A 17,387-nucleotide genomic window follows, 5' to 3' on the forward strand; every position below is an offset into this window, starting at 1 on the left:
GGGCAGATATTTTTTTAAATAACACAATTTTTAGATTTTTGTTCTGGGATGAAAAAGTGAGTCCCAAAATCCCCAAAAAAGAGAGTCCCAAAATCAAGCCGAAACACCTGGAAAAAGGTGAGTCCCATTCAGGCGAAACACCCGGAAAAAGGTGAGTCCCATCAAGGCGAAACACCCGGAGGAAAGTGAGTCCCAAAATCCCCCAAAAAAGAGTTCCAAAATCAAGGCGAAACACCAGGAAAAATGAGAGTCCCATCAAGGCGAAACACCCGGAGAAAAGTGAATCCCATCAAGTCGAAACACCCGGAGAAAAGTTAGTCCCAAAATTCCCAAAAAAGTGAGTCCCAAAATCAAGGCGAAACACCTGGAAAAAAGTGAATCCCAGTCAAGGCGAAACACCTGGAGAAAAAGTGAATCCCATCAAGGCGAAACACCTGGAGAAAAGTGAATCCCATCAAGGCGAAACACCTGGAGAAAAGTGAATCCCTTCAAGGCGAAACACCCGGAGAAAAGTGAATCCCATCAAGTCGAAACACCCGGAGAAAAGTTAGTCCCAAAATTCCCAAAAAAGTGAGTCCCAAAATCAAGGCGAAACACCTGGAGAAAAAAGTGAATCCCATCAAGGCGAAACACCCGGAGAAAAGTGAGTACCAAAATCCCCAAAAAAGTGAGTCCCAAAATCAAGGCGAAACACCTGGAAAAAAGTGAGTCCCATCAAGGCGAAACACCCGGAGAAAAGTGAGTCCCAAAATCCCCCAAAAAGTGAGTCCCCAAATCAAGGCGAAACACCTGGAAAAAATGGTTCCCATCAAGGCGAAACACCCGGAGAAAAAACAACTCATGCAAATGAGGTCCAAGTCAGACCTCTAGAAGGCTGACTTGGACCTCATTTGCATGAGGTTTTGGACGGCAAGGGTCGCCATATGCTGGACAGAGTTATGTAGGCCTACTGTATACATGCCTGTAGAAAAGACGTCATATTAACGTCTTTGTGCAACATTGAAATTATGGCTTTTGGATTGAAATTGAAGTGTTTAGATTGCAAAGGAAATGATTCTGAATCTTTTAAGTCATCCATCCCGGACTCTATTCTGTTGAACTTTTGACGGATATGAAATCATGGTGTTCAGGGTCCCTCTCTCACACACACAGTTACAGGCAAAGTTGAGCAAAATCTTTATTGACCAAGAAGAGCAATCACAAATGATCAAATATACAACCCCACCAGCATGCCAGCATTTTCATACAAACTGTACAATGTAAAGGAATGTATGGAACAGCATTAGATCATTATCAGTACTTTTATCTCAAATCCATACAAGTTGATTTCATTTCTACTTCGTCATTTTGATTGAAACCCCTCGATTCACACAGTACTGAGCAGACATTTCTGGTGACTTTATGCAAAGATTGTTCATTCCACTGACATAACATTAGGTCTCTCCTTGGTGTGTCATTAAGTAAAGGCAAACACCTGGTCAGAGGTGACCAATACTAGTCTAATTTCTTCTATGCTACCAACTCCTGCTCCCCTCAATGATACCATACACCGTCAAGGTCTCCAGCAGCAGACGGTGCCCAAGTCAGCAAACTCCTGTCACTCTAGACTTCTTATAATAAACACCTTGGATGTTTTAACAGTAAGCTAGTAGCAACACAATCTGGGTGAATGTTAGTATGAAAGGGAAACTGAAATGGGGAATGATGTACATTAAGGCAAAGAAAAAGACAAAAGCAAGAGTCTCTATACCGAGCTTTTCCCCCCCCACATGATCATGGTCAGTAATAAGGCGTCACGGCTAGAAGGAACACAAGTGCCGATATTTATCAATACTGATTTAAGTAGCTTACTGGGCAAGGAAAACAGTTGACATATCTTTTTAGTGGTGTGTTCCAAATTAATAACATTCTATCATTGCCCTTAGAATTTACAAGCAGGGTTTGGTCAAGGGGCGTAAGTGTGCGCACAAAGCAGTATGTAAGCAACATGTAATCAACAGGGTCTCCATTAGAGCAGGGCTATGAATGGGCTTTTGTTGGTCACAAGAGTAAGCCCCTGATAAAGACACTACCAACATCATACAAGAGTAACCGCTGCTTTGTACACACAAGGCATGCTATATTCCTCTGAACTCCTCCATTTGCTTACAGCCAAGTTAGAAAAGGCTACATATTTTTCATTCAATACATAAGGCAGCAACGAGGATAGTACCCCTGCTTTGTTCTGTTTACTTTACATTTGTCACTCCTTGTTCACTTTGGCCCTAAACCCCTGATGGAAGAGTGGGTAGTACATTTAAAGAGGAGAGGAGACGTCATAGAGCAGCTATGAATAACGTGTCTCACAAGGCAGGTCTCGGTAAAAATATATATATTAAAATATAAAATTAAACAGAGCAAGTAGGCAAGCAGGGGAAAGTTATGGCGGTGGGGGCAGGTGGGGCAAAATAGCCATGGTCAGGTCAGAAAAGCCCACAAAAGCTCATTATCATTATTATTATTAACATGTGAATACAGTCACATTACACAACCATTAATACAATTATATAAAAAAGGCAAACAAAAGTCGATTGTACAGTTGCTTTTCCACATGTACTTCTTAGTGAGAGGAAGACACCATTTTATGGAGGTGGAAGGCGAGGTTAATCTCTTCAAAGCAGCAAAAACCATGAGGGGAAAAAAAAGGGGGAAAAGGAGGTGTGGGGACTGTATCGAGGAAATAGAGGTTCTACACAGCACAGCTCATTAGGTGGTGGGTGGTGGTGGTGGGTGGAAGTGGGTGGGAAGAGGTTGGAAGGGGTTGACACGACAGGTTGGTGACCGTGAACATAACTGGCTCTTGTGCAACCAATGAGTGTGGAAGGAGGGATGTATTGGACGGACAGGGGAACCATTGCTACTACTGCTGCTGCTGCTGCTGTTGCTACTGATGCTGACAGAAAGGTGGGGATGTAAGACAGCGAGGTGGGAACTAAGGCATGAGGATGGAATGCAAAAAGCAATAAAACAAAGAAGGCAGAAATGGTAGACACAGGGATTTTTGAGGGGCGGGCAGGTTGTGGGTTGGGGCTGGGTTTATTCCCAAAGGCCTCTTTTAGTCTTTCCAGTCTTTCTTGATGTTGAGGTTCCACTCCCAGGACAGGTGGTCATGCTTGTCATCATCAGTGAACTTGGACTTGATATTGTAGGTGCCACGTGCCAGCATTCCTTTGGGGGCCTCCTCTAGTGGGGTCAGGAAGTCATACTCAGTAGGCCGGGGGCCGTAGCTTCCCACCATGTAGTCAGATTTGTCAACTGTAACCAATGGAGAAAAGATGCACATTGCATGGATTAATCCCCCTTACTAGTGCTCCGTTTACTAAACAATTAGCACAACTAGACCTTACCCGTACAAAGATATGTGCTCCAAAATATGTGTGGGTTGTGGGGAAAGTTACTGTAACTGGTGCGTGCGTGAGAATATGTGGGAGCATCATAATGTAAGGAGCAGCCCATGGAGGAGTGTATTTATGATTTCCATACCCGTTGGAAGATGACCCGGTGCATGCATGACCCATGCGAGAGAGAGAGAGAGAGAGAGAGAGAGAGAGAGAATGTGTGTCTCTTCACTGCAACATTCCTAACTGTGAGAGAGGTGTGTGTGGGGCTATGGGATCCCATGGCCTGGAGGAACAGACCATAACCCTGACAACAGGCAGAGCTGAACAGGCTGTGCTGTACAGAAGTGGTGAAGAAACGCTAATAAATAGCTTGAATTTGGGAAAAATGAAAATCGGGCTCCGTCAGCGTCTGTATAATGCTAATGGCCAATGCCATGTGAAAATTGGGATCAGTTGCTGAAGAGATAAAGGTGGAAATGCATTGTGACTGACCTACTGACTGACTGACTGACCTCTCTCTCTAATTATATAATGGATATGTAAAATGATGATGTTTACGTATTATGGGTCTGTTCCCACTGTTCTACATGCAGCCAACAAGTTGAAGTTAAAGGCTTTTTAGCTTTTCCTTATGAAATATACGTGGCCAACTAAACTAATACCAGCCGGCTGTGTTCTTCGTGTGCTGTATTTCAGGAGGCTCCGACCACATTCTCCCATGTATCTCTGTGGTTGCACGTGACCGTTGGCAGCCAATAGCATCCTCTGGTGCCTTTACAATCTATGATGGCAACACCCATGCCAAGGACCCATATTGTGTCATTTGCGCTGCATAGAAACCAATGGCTTCACTTTGTCCATATCTTTTATACAGTCTATGGTAGGGCTTGACTTAGCCACATGCATTAGGGTTATGCCCGATTTATAAACTTGGTTTTGTACCATGTATTGCACTGATCTACAAGCTCACAACAAGCTTGCAAATAGGCTATTTTAAGTGTGCGACAATGGCACGCAAATGAGCATAATAATCCTTTAAATTAAGTCAAGAGAAAGACATTTCTAACCTAAAAGAATGGCAAACTCCTAACTCCTGGTGACTGAGAACTTTAATCCATGACATGTCACAGGAGACAGAAATATTGTTTATAAATAAATAATTGGCCATTGATTAATTGTATTCACAATCAATCACTTCAATGAGTCGGGGATGCCGAATATGTATGTATATATGTTTTAACTTCGCTGACAGTTGATTTGTGTTGTTTGTGCAATATCATCACAGCTGCACCAGACCAGCAGAAATTGTTAACTCACTTTTTACTCCTTTCCTGAAGGTGTGCTGCACATACTTCAGACCCGAGACAATCTCTTTGTTAACCTGAGAGAACAGAACTGTTATAGGAAATCTGCAACAGAACTTAATTTACATTTTAGTCTTTGCAAACTATTTGTACTTTGTTGTGTAGGAGATGGATACTGCATCACAACATTTCTCATACTATAAGTCAATTATTTATCCGAAAATTATATTAAATTGACATTCAAATATTTTCAAAATGCAACAAATAATGTAGACACTGTTTCATTAAGTTCCTAGTAGCTTGACAAAGAAATGCCACCATACCTTTTTCAAATCAGCCTCATGGGGGCAATATAACAGGCTTATTTATGTTTTATTCATAACACCCTGATTGACTGGATTCCAAACATTGCTGGCCTACAATAACCATAACCTACCTGGCCTGGCAGAGACCTATGCTCCAAGATGCACTTTTTCTAAAGTTTAAAATACTGTGACTTCATACTCTAACTGTTACTGGTTTCTTTCAATATTGCCATCTATCAGGAGGGGAGGTAGATGCAATTTACTTTTTTGTTAATCTTTTAGCCTTAATGTCTGACTGTACCACATGCCGTTTACAATAGTGTCTAATAAAGCAATCAATCAATCAATCAATAAAACACGTCTGAATTGCACGTCTCGGATCAGACATATCAAGAGAATCATATCAGATTGAATCCTGACTTATGTACTACATACCCACATAGCATCAAACAGAAATTTCCTGGATATGGCAATTCGTTTTTTTTTTTAAAGCCATCATTTCAGGGACCAGATCACACCCTGCTTAAAGCTTTGAACCTCACCTTAAAGCTGATCTTTATTCTGTACTCCACTCCTTCCTTCAGGATAAAGGCCTGCTTCTTATAAGCCTCTAGGTCTCCTGATAAAACAACAAGAACATTCACAGTCATTCACAAGTCACAATCTTGCACAGATATACAAAGGCATATAGAGTTGTACTGTAAAGCCCTTTGCACACAGGACAGTTGCGTTTTTTTCGTTTGCGGCATGAATAAAACGCATTGGATTTGGTGTGCAAGGCTGTGCGGAATCGGCGCTGCGGATCCAAAAAGGAGTCATAAAAGGAGTGATGAGTTTTTTACCACATGCGACAAGACGCACGAATCGAACTGGGTTCGATTGAGAAAAAAACGCACGGCGGCAGCCACTCGTCGCACGGCTAATTCGGAGCCGGTGTGCACGAGGTCATAGAGAATCATTGTTTTCTTTTCAAAAAATTATATTGTCCGTTTTATCCGTGCGGTTAAACGCGCCTGTGTGCAAAGGGCTTAAGTGTCAGCTAGTGCTACTGTGTCACCCAAACGCACGTAAATTCCCACCTTCAATGGAAGCACATACGGCAGAAAATATGGCATGTACAGGTCCATGGGAGGAGCAATTTTTTGTATGATTTAGTCACATCAATTCTAACTTCTGTTTGTGCTAAAAGTGTATGCGGAGTGCGATAAAGCGACTTGAATATTTTTCCAAATAAAGTTGACTTTTCAGCACAAATAGAATTATCAACCTGTATAAATGAGGGATCACCGAAATAAACCTTTGATGTAAAATAATAACATTTTCATGTCGCTCCTGATGTGTTGTGTTCTTAACTCATTGGTAGCCAAGGCCCGAGTTTCCAGAGTTATTCCCATTGTTAGAGGCCGCCACGGCCCGAGTTGGGGCCGAATTAATTCTCCAAATACACAGCCATAGATCGGTCCCATTGTGCGGCGTTAAGCAACTGATCTGCGTGGCACTAAAGTGCTGTGCGTTACTTGTGTACTCACCCAATAATTAATTCCTCAGCCTTGGAGACAGATATTGTCCTGTAGTGTCATCATATCCCTTTGAAAGTTCTGGCTGAAAACGTGTATTGTCAAATATCTCCACTTTTCCCGCGAGCCGAACACGGACGACTTTCTGACCGGGCGAGGGGCCCAGAATGACTGCTGGACTGAATATATCAAAACTTCCTTTGTGTGGAAAGCTCGTGGAAAAGTGGAGATATTTGACTAAATACACGTTTTCAGCCAGAACTTTCGAAGGGATATAAAACTAGAAGACAATGTCTGTCTCCAAGTCTGAGGAATTCATTATTGGGAGAGTACACAAGTAACGCGCAGCAATGTGCCGCGCAGATTAGCTGCTAAACACAGCTCAATGGGACCGATCTATGACTGTATTTGAAGAATTACACAAAGTGTTATTCGTAATATCACAGACATTCTAGGTCTATGGCCAAATTTGCATGTAAAAAAATAAAACGTCCAATTTCTCTTTGGGGTCTCAAGCTAAAAGGTTTGGGAACCAGTGCTCTGCTGGACTGGACCAGATAGAGATAATAGACCTCTGTCAGTTTGTCTGCATAACAATGGTTGTCCATTTATTACTATATATTAAAACTATACTGGAGCATTCCTACTAAGTAAGTCATTTAGGGCTGTCACAATTATTACATAATTGTCTAATCGTAATTATTTGACATAATTGCAAATATTTTGTCATAATCGTGAATGTTGAAAAATGTTCATACATTGATAAACATTTTCAGAAATAGTGGAAATAGCAGATCTACAAGCTCACAACGCGTCGCGATCCACTACTAATGTTATTTTTTAAGTAGAAAGTTGTCAAATATGTCAGTAATTTTCTTTGTATATTTAGGTTATGTGTCATATCTGCCATGTGCAACTTCAAAGCCTAGAAGCCGAACAGAAATGTAATTATCAACGACAAAAACGCAATTAAATCGTTAATCGCAATTATTTGAGTGACAATTAATCGTCATGTAAAATGTCATATCGTGACAGCCCTAAAGTCATTTTACAGTGTAACCCTAGATGGAACTGTTCTGGGCACCATTGTCCTTCCTATCAAGGTTCTGCCAACCAAAGGTGTATATTCCAGTCGGTACTTACTTACTTAACTGTCTCAGCAGTAAACCAGCCCAAATGGAGACTCACCTTGCAGGTCCAGGGTGAGGGGATTAGGAGCAGTCTCACACATCAGAGTCAGCCGGGTAACCTGGACATTGGGGGCGCTAGGATCTGGAGCAGCATCAGAAGAAAAAGTATAGGTTTATTGGTCACTTTTTAAAATATTTTTTACAAGTTCAGATAGGTCAGCGAAACAGAGGGCAGACATGCAAGATAAGATGAGGGTGGAAAGTTACAGATGTCAGCACTTACTAGCCGATGTGTTATTATGAATAACTAAAAATGTTCCATTACATAAATCTAACAAGAATGTTTTTGGGAGTTTTTTTGGCCATGAAAATTGGACAAGAAATTGGACAGTATCAGCAAGTTAAACAAAAAAAATCACACCCGTGTGAAGTGGAGCTGTGTGTGTGTGTGTGTGTGTGTGTGTGTGTGTGTGTGTGTGTGTGTGTGTGTGTGTGTGTGTGTGTGTGTGTGTGTGTGTGGATCATGTGTACCGATTTTTGTGACATGATTTGAAGAAAATATGTAGGAAAAGGAGCAAAAAGTGTGTTTTGGAGAAAATTCAAGATGGCGGAAAATCTATCATGGCGCAAATGGGCGTGGCCTATATGGGGAGATGCGTCATGACCCAAGGAATCCAGGGAAAAAATATTTTTAATTTTCCGACCTACGGTTCAAGAGTTACAGGCCAAAACGTAAAGTGGGGTGTTATGGCGCCACCATGCGGCCAAATGACACAATTATTTTTTATTTAATCCTTGAAATCATTATGAACCTCCTCTCCAAGTCTTGAAACTCTAGCCCCTATGGTTTGCGAGAGACAAATAATTGAATGTGAGTTTTTGCGATTCCCATTATAAGTCAATGGGGAAAATTAATTCACTAATAAATTAATATCAATTAAACTATAGAACCTTTCTCTTAGAAAAGTAATAGCCCACGATTCCCGAGTAAGCCGGTCGATTTGACATATGGCGCGAGTGTGTGGTGGCAAAACTGTGGGACTAGTGGCGTGCCGAAGTTTAGGAAGTTCAGGCTACATACAGACAGACAGACAGACACACAGACAGACAGACACACCCACACAGCCACGTATAGGGAGCCTGTGCTTCACACAGCTCCAAAAAGAAATCAGCCAAGAATATTCCAATAGGTGCATCTCTACCATATATCACTTCACTAAAAGTTCATGTTTCTCTTTATACATTTTATATAGGGTTCAGACTGTTATGACCATTTACCAACATTATAAATGAATCGCACAAGGCACATAGGAATTTAATTGTCATGTAAATATCAGATTATTTGGTTATGTAAACCAGGGGTTTTCAAAGTGGGTGACGGGGCACCCTGGGGTGCCGTGACGGCAGTCCAGGGGTGCCGCGAGAGATCGTTTGATAATAAACTAGAATCAGTGCTCTTCCGAGCACAGGTCTCCACCAGGCCAGGCGTCCTGGTGGTGCTACTGTATAATAGGCCAATGTAAAAAGGGTGCCATATGTTCTTCACCTTAGATCTTTCATGGCAATCGGACACTGCATGCATGATTTCAAGCATTGTGTTCCAAAAATGTGTTTTGCTAAAGTCTACCTGCTGGTGGCGCTATAACAGGACAATGTTAAAAAGGTAGCATTTGTTCCTTGACCTAGTGGGAATATGTGTGGCAAATGTCACGGTAATCGCAAGCTGCGTTGATGATTTGAGGCATTTTGTTCAAAAACGGAGCAATCCTGCAAACTTTGGAAGCCAATATTAGCCAATCAGGATGGAATATGCAAAATCGGACAGATCCGTGTCGATCACATGACTGTCGAGATATTGCCTACCGATTTGTAGGATTTTTGGACAAAATCTGTAAGAGTAGTGCACAGAAATGTGTTTAGCGAACATCGGCCACTAGTTGGCGCTAGAAAAGGCCCATTTGAAAAATTTAGGGCAGAGGTTCTAGATTGGCATCCAGGGAATGTGTGTGCTCACTTCGGCGACTGAGATTTGGCGCTCACAAACTGCGAGGACGCACGGACGCACGGACGGACGGAGAGGAAAACATACTCTCCCTCAGCCTTCGGCTGGTGGAGACAATAAGGTGCAGGGAGTGAAAATTATAATGTAGGGGTGCCTCGGTTTAAAAAAAATATTTATGGGGTGCCCCGAGACAAAAAAAGTTTGGGAACCCCTGATGTAAACAACCGTAATTTTAAGTTACTCGGGATAAAAGCTTCAGTCTAACGCTCTAAATGTAAATGTAGCTGAGGCGAGGCTGGAGGACGATTGGACCAAGAAAATAAAGGGAGTGGATTTGGATAGTGGAGCTCGTGGGGGGACATTTAGGAGAGGAACAGAAAGCAAAGATGAAGAAACATTCATTATCAACAGCCTGACATGTGCCATGTTCTTAGTATAAATCACTGACACTACTGGGAAACAAATATGCGTCAGCGTCACCTCCTTTCGCCTCACCCAGCCTTTTGGCAAAGAGACTTAAAGGAATAGTTCACCCAAGAAATGACCTTTATTCTATCGTTTACTTACCCTGTGATGTTTATGACGCATGGAGATTTTTTGTTTGTAAAACCTTCCTTAATGGTAAATCCAGGACCGGGGGGAAAAAAATTAATGAAATCAATCAGGGACCTGAATCTGCAGCAGAAAAACTGTATAAAAAGATCCTTCCATAAAAAAAAACAAAGTTCATTTATCAAAGCCTTTAGTACCATAATCCGTTGAGACCGGTTCAAAAAGATCCCTGTAGAGTAAGAAAGTTAACTTTAAAATGCTTCCCGTCAAAAAACTCATGCACAAAAAGGGAGCGCGCTTGGCGAGGCGCGTGTGTTCAGCTATGCTCGTTCTAGAGATGGGACGTTCGCGAACAAATCGAGTCTTTTGAACGGCTCTTTGAAATGCACGAATGCACAATGGCGGAAATAGATAGATACCTTTATTATTATCCCAAGGGAGAAATTCAGTCACCCAGAGGCGGCACAGCAGTTACAAGTTACAGGAAGGTAAGAAAAAGGAAAAGGACTGTTGTGTACAGCCGAGCGACAAAAACAACAAGAAAGAAGAATCAACAATACAGGAGAATCTGTATTGTTGTATATACATATAAAGTGTCGAGAACAGTTGAAAATGGAAATGTATATAAGGCCGAAATGTATATAGGGTTGAAGTGATTTGTAATTAGAAATCAAAATCTACAAAGTAACTAAGATTAAAATAAGCCAGTCCTTTGAAAGGAAAGGATCCCATAGATCCGGCTCACGTCATTGAGTCATAAATCCCATCTCTAGCTCGTTCGTTGGATTTATGCTGTAAACTTCCGGTGCCTTGGTAACGCTGTGACGCAGCATCAAAACAAACAGTGGAGTGGGAGACAAAAGCACTTAAGCAGGGTTTTTCCCATGTTGATTACTTTTCTTTTCTCTTCTTTACTTAATCTTCTTCACTCACACTTGACAGCTCAACTGTCTCCACTGCGGCGTCGCCACTGTTTGTTTTTGTTTTGATGCTGCGTCTTCAGCGTTACCAAGGCACCGGCAGTTTACGGCAGTCATAAATTCAATGAAGGAGCATAGCTGAACACTCAAGTGCCTCGCCAAGCGCGCTCCCTTTTCGTGCATGAGTTTGTTTTGACTGGAAGCATTTAAAAGTTCATTTTCTTACTCTACAGGGATCTTTTTGAACCGGTCTCAATGGATTATGGTACTAAAGGCTTTGATAAACAACTGGAGCTTTGTTTGTTTTTTTATGGAAGGATTTTTTATATTGTTTTTCTGTTGCAGATTCGGGTCCCTGATTGATTTCATTTATTTTTTTCCTCCGGTTCTGGATTTACCATTAAGGAAGGTTTTACAAACAAATAATCTCCATGGGTCATAAACATCACAGGGTAAGTAAACGATAGAATAAAGGTCATTTTGTAGGTGAACTATTCCTTTAATATTAATTGCTTATTTTGTTCATGAGTGCATAGCCTAGACTAGAGCATACTTGATATCATTTGGATTTCTTTTTATTAGACAATACCCACATATTTAATCAAATGTTTTTTCTTTTTGTTTACAAGTAGGCCAATGTAATTATAGGTCATTGACTGAAATGTAATGTGATACTGATATCCAGGTCAGTCTGTCACTTCTTGTTTTTAACCCATTGTTTGTTCAATCACCATATACAAACACACTGTGACCTGTTAAATTTATATCAAGATTAATACAGCTCTACATTGTTCTTTCTCTGACAAAGAGTAATGCTACTCATATCTTGGTAGCCAAAATAGGGATGGTTTTATTCCTTTTCAGCAGGTGACCCACCCTCATTCAGTAGTGTAATCCTAAACCATAAATCATTTCTAGTAAACTGAAGTAAAGGGGAAGTTGTTGGTGACACTTTGAACCCCACCTCACACAGTGGCCAATTAATGAGAAAGAACGTCAAAGCTTGGGCTATTACCGACTTCAGTGGAAGCGGTGGCGCCGCCGAGCAGGACCTCCTTGTACTTGCGTAGGCTCTCATCTTCCTTGTCAAGCTCCTGGATCTCCTGTAGCGTCTTCTGGGCTGGCGGTTTGTAATTCACTGGCTCGCTCTCTTCGTTCTCTGCTGCGATAGCCGCTAGCTGCTCTGGAGTTACATCGTCCTCAGCCATGTCTAGAGGAGAACAAGATGGAGTGCAGAAGGGAGTGAGAGAATGTGGAGGCTCTATTGTTCATGATGTTTTCATATTGCTTTTTATTTCCCCCCTTTTGGAATACAATTCTTACATTACGTGATCACTGATTTTCAAAATCTATGGGATTTCGAATGAAAACAAATATATATATATATCTTTATGACAACATCAGATTTCAGCATGCACATTAGTGCTTCTTGTGTCTACTTTTGTAAATGTACACCAACTGCAGCTCCCCCATTCCCCTTAGCCTGCATCACTTTGCACCCATGAGCTTCTGTTTACATCTATACTATAATTTTGCGAATGTCTGAGTGTCTGTCACAGCGTTTCTCCTCAGTGGCTGGAGCAATTGATCTGAAATCGCATCACCATAAGCATATGAACACACCTGACATAACTGTGAAGCCCGTTTGTCACTTTCACAAATCGTATGCTGTATATTAGCATTTTTATGCTGTATCTACTATCTATTCTGCATCTAGCATGAGGCACATCTATTCTGCATCTAGCTTGAGGCAAAATGTTTAACCAGCTCTGTGTGTGTGTGTGTGTGTGTGTGTGTGTGTGTGTGTGTGTGTGTGTGTGTGCAGGCAGGCGGGTGTGTGTGCAGGCGGGTGGGCGGGCGGGCGGGCTGGGGGGGGGGAACAGTATCTCTGTAGCCATTAAACGAAACAGGTTTCTTACATTGATGCTCCTACATCATGCAAGCACCAGTTAAAGTTACTTTCCATCCCTCATATACTGTGTGCACAGTGCACATCCCATAACCCACACACTGCACATCATTTTGGAGCTCATATCTTTGAACGGGTAAGGGCTAGTGTATATAAACCGTATTTTCTAGCCACAGCCAGTTGGCTGTATCTGTCACACTGGGCCCAATAGTCACCGCCTGGGAAACAACTGAATAAAACCAATTAAGTTAAACCCTGCTCAGTGTCCTACTTTCCTTATCACTGTGTACGACACAGGTATTATACACACATAATTGTGTACATTCATCATAATTCATCAATACATAGCCTCTATGGTATGTATCCGGGAACGACTAGACTTGTCTAGTCTTGTTTCTTTGAAGGTGTCAGGACACATACAACATGTTCTGCATTCTTTGTATGCACTTGCCTCTTGGGTGGTAAAACAATAATATGACAACCTCACTGAAGCCGACAGGCACGATTAGGCCACAGCTATAACAAATCAAGACTCCTAGAGCCACAGTCAGGTTGTTGCCTTTATTGGAGGTGATCCATTCTGTTCAGCTGTGTGAGGTGGTGTTGATAAGGACGAAACAGCAGGTCTTCCTGTAAGGCTGATGACCTAACAGGGGTGGCTGCATGATATCATCTCAGCAGACCTCTCTGAAATAGCATCACTACAGCTAGCATCATGAGACCATTGAATGAGGTCATGGCAGCACATGACAGTATAGTTGCCTGAGGATTACTGCCGACTCGTGCCGAGGTAAGAGAAGAGACTAGATTTCTTTAGCATCGTTGTGGGGGATCCTAAGGAAAAACAGAAGTGAAACACTGCTGTCTCTCACTGTCAGACTGTTGAGGGGTCTTTACTTGATTTTGTGAAAAGTCAAATCAATGGTAAGCAATTTAATTTGAAAGTGATGTTTTTTCCCCCCTCATTGAACCTTTGTTGTTTGTATTTTGGTTTCAGCAATAAATGTAATTTAGGCATTAGAGATGTCACTCATACCATTGTAAGATTATGAACTGGTCTCTCTCTCTCTCTCTATCCCCCACCAAGAGGTTATTATTGGACAAAATGCTGCTCTCGTGAGATCCTAACAAAAGCAGGAAATGTTATGTTTATGCCAAAAAGGCTTGACATTCCCAATAAGGGTATTCCACCCACACCACTAATAGATTGCCATCAAATTCGATTCCCATAGACAAACGACTGCAAGGTTGAATCAAGACCTGTTTTAATGCGCCTGGTGAAACTTTTCAATACGAATGCGATTAATAAAAATGTGCATCTGGCTGGCACTCACCCTAACAGCAGCAGCATCCAAGCAGCATCTAAGAAGCCATGTTCGTGTGAGATAATTTGTCACCAACCAAGAATCTCAGCAAATTACTGTTTTATACTGGCTGTGTTGTGTAACTGTTACTAAGAGAATCATACAGCATATGCAAAAAATGTGCTGCTCTTTAGGTGATCTGAAGAAAAGAATTAATCATAGTTATTTCTGGGTTTTTACTTCACACAGAGGCTCTCTCTGGCGATGAATGATGATCGGGCCTAAATCCTAACTGCATATTTTGCAAGTCAGATTAGATAAGAACTACCAATCAATCATGTATCGAAGCAGCTTCCTTTGGGCAAAGGCAAATAGGGGGAACCACTTATGACTTGAGGTAAAGTTTTCTTCCTCCAGTCTCTCCCCGCCGACTTGCCCAAACTAGCAGCTGCCAGTGGAATGCCGGAAAGCTGAGCAGACGGAGTGCACTGTGCAGCTACAGAACCACTGACTGGGGAACCTGGATCTGTCTGACTCACACACACATGTTTAAGCAGGGCCATAGACCTGCTCAGGCTCATTTTATGACTCCACTGCTAAACACACATTGACAGTGGAAAACACTTTTGGCGGCAGGGTGAATGAATGACTTCAGAGAGTTCTACAAGCAAAAAAATAATGGTATTATATTATCATATTCTTTGGCATCGTGGTATGGCTCTACAAGAAAGTAAAACAGGCAGTACTTCTAATAGCATTAGTGAATTTAGAAAATGAGAATGCATGTAGTCCTTATTCAACCTCACGGGAATATATAGACCAATACCAGATGAGCCAGGTGACACTTAAACACTACAGGAATGCAATAAAGCCTGGATTCTTTTTCTATTCCTTTGTGCACCGCTGCTTTGCACGATGAGATGTTCCACAAGAGATATATTTTAGATCAAGGATGTTCACCACTGCAGAGGAAGTGGGGGATTCAGATTGAAAGTATTATGTAACCACTGGCATTAAACCCACTGTGTTGCTGGCTATACCGAATGGTTCCTCTTCACGATACGAACGGGGGGGAAAAAAAGGTCTCTTGCAAGAAGTTCAGCAACAAGGGGTGGGTATGACACAAAATGTTTTGGGGCCTTTATTGATAGGACAGTAGACTGACAGGAAATGGGGGGAGAGATGGAGAGTGACACGCGGCAAAGGTCGTCCGGATCGGGAATCGAACCGGCGACACCGCCAGGCATCCATGCCTATGTGGCAATGCCTAAGTGGTATGCGCCTGGACCAGTAGACCAGCGGGCATCCCAATGGGGGTACATTTACTATAATCAAGAAAAAAAGGCATTTGGAATGGGGGACTACTCCTTTAAGACAGGAAGCCAGAAGATTCCGATTTTGAGGTGCGTTTAAAAGGGAGTCATCATCACTGTATTAAAAATTACCCATTTCAGCGTGTGATCAATCATCTAAATAATTTTATTTAGTAACTAAATAAAACACCATAGTGACCATACTACAGTGACACTGCGCTAGATCTTGCAGACCAATATGCCATGCCACAGACGCAATAGTGTTCTGTAAACATTACACCAATATAAAAACTGGTTCCAGTCATATTCACTGTAGATAAGGTCGATGTGTCGGTCCAATCGACGTCACTTTTAAACAAATATGCGACTTGTGACGGATGGACAAAGTATACCTTATTATATTCATCGCATGGTGACAAAGTCCATCAAAGCCAAAACGTTGACAAATGATTTGTAGGCTACATCAGGAATCAGGATCCCTCAGCAGACATCATTAAACAGAAGTTTGTCTGACACGCGCAGTCAAGCGTTTTAGACCATTGGTTCTCAAAGTGGGGTCCGTGGTCCCCAGAGATCCTTGATGGAAGTCCAGGGGGTCCCCAGCTAGTCTGGAACCAAATGGACCCTTGCAGGTCTGTAACTCAGGTGTGTACAAAATAAATTGAACCGTCACTCAGAGCTCAAATTAACATAGATTGTACAATATAAATCGGGATCCCAGAGATAGAAATTACATTAAATGAGGGTCCGCAGCCTAATGCCTGTCAAACTGGGGGTCCTTGAAATTAAAATGGTTCAGAATCACTGCTATAGCTGTACAAATCTTCTCTCGTGGAGACCCTGTCTTATCTTTTCAAATGGGGGTCCGTGGGGTAATAATGGGTGTCAATTTAGGGGTCCTTGACATGAGATGGTTTGAGAACCACTGTTTTAGACAACAAGCTGTGCGATACGTCACACTGACAATGACATTTTGACATGAAGTGGATTTACATTAGTAACGTTGGACCAAACAAAGCAGCCGCTGTAGCCTACAGGGTGGGACGGACGGGACAGACCGTCGGCGTCTAGCTAGCTAACCGTAGCTTGACAAGTTAACATTATTAGGGGAGCGTCACATAAATGCGAAACTTATATAAAGGGTTTCAATTGCAGGACGAGACGAGTATTGGTTCTGTTAGATTAACGGATTCGTTAAAAAGGCACCAGGACTTACCTTTACAGTATGTATGCAGTAGTATGTGCTCGCCTCTGTCGCTGCTCGGCACTGTCTGTGCAAGTATGGCGAACAAGGAGCGGCGCCGCGCCCCGCCCGGCGCCCGCGCAGCACGTTTCCGGGAACTGCTCTGCGCATGCCGCATACAGGTGGCGTGCGCGCGATGCTGATGTCGCGCGCCAGATGTTACCTCTAGTGCAGGGGGTTCTCAAACTTTCCCATGTCAAGACATCGGAAAAGGGTATGCATGCACTATGCCACCACGGACCCCCCCCATCTGAAAAGATGCTAAGCCAGGGACCACATACAATGTGCTGTTAAAAAGATCTATGAGCTCACTTGTAGCCAATTTGCCCTTTTCACCACTGGCTAGAAAGCCAGTTCTCATTTCAACTGTAGATTGTAAAGTTATTTGGACAATGGTGCATTTACCAACTAAGCAGCTCTGATCTCAGTCTAAGTGTGGGAGTAAAGTTGAAAAGCTTCATACTCTGTACAGCTACTGTACATAACGACAAAATGTGACATAGCTCTG

The 17,387-nt window shown here is 42.3% G+C and overlaps 1 protein-coding gene across 1 annotated transcript; it reads right to left on the reverse strand.

Moving 5' to 3' along the window:
* Window positions 1–1,163: 1,163 nt before the first annotated feature.
* LOC308282498 (rho GDP-dissociation inhibitor 1-like) lies at window positions 1,164–16,928 on the reverse strand. Its single transcript, XM_080722865.1, has 6 exons — window positions 16,853–16,928; window positions 12,126–12,320; window positions 7,695–7,778; window positions 5,532–5,608; window positions 4,698–4,761; window positions 1,164–3,294 (listed from the first exon to the last, which is right to left on the reverse strand). The coding sequence occupies exons 2-6, from the start codon at window positions 12,316–12,318 to the stop codon at window positions 3,095–3,097; spliced, it is 618 nt and encodes a 205-aa protein (XP_080578991.1). The 5' UTR covers window positions 12,319–12,320; window positions 16,853–16,928; the 3' UTR covers window positions 1,164–3,094.
* Window positions 16,929–17,387: the final 459 nt, after the last annotated feature.

This window comes from Nannobrachium achirus (assembly GCF_963921795.1).
Source record: "Nannobrachium achirus genome assembly, chromosome: 3".
Lineage (NCBI taxonomy): Eukaryota > Metazoa > Chordata > Actinopteri > Myctophiformes > Myctophidae > Nannobrachium > Nannobrachium achirus.

What these genes read in the sequence shown, in the direction of transcription:
- LOC308282498 (XM_080722865.1), bottom strand. Translation starts at nt 12,318, where the DNA reads ATGGCTGAGGACGATGTAACTCCAGAGCAGCTAGCGGCTATCGCAGCA. An exon ending in GAATAAAGATCAGCTTTAAG is followed by an intron (nt 4,762 to 5,531) that starts GTGAGGTTCAAA and finishes CTGTTCTCTCAG; the next exon opens with GTTAACAAAGAGATTGTCTC. An exon ending in CTTCAGGAAAGGAGTAAAAA is followed by an intron (nt 3,295 to 4,697) that starts GTGAGTTAACAA and finishes CATTGGTTACAG; the next exon opens with TTGACAAATCTGACTACATG.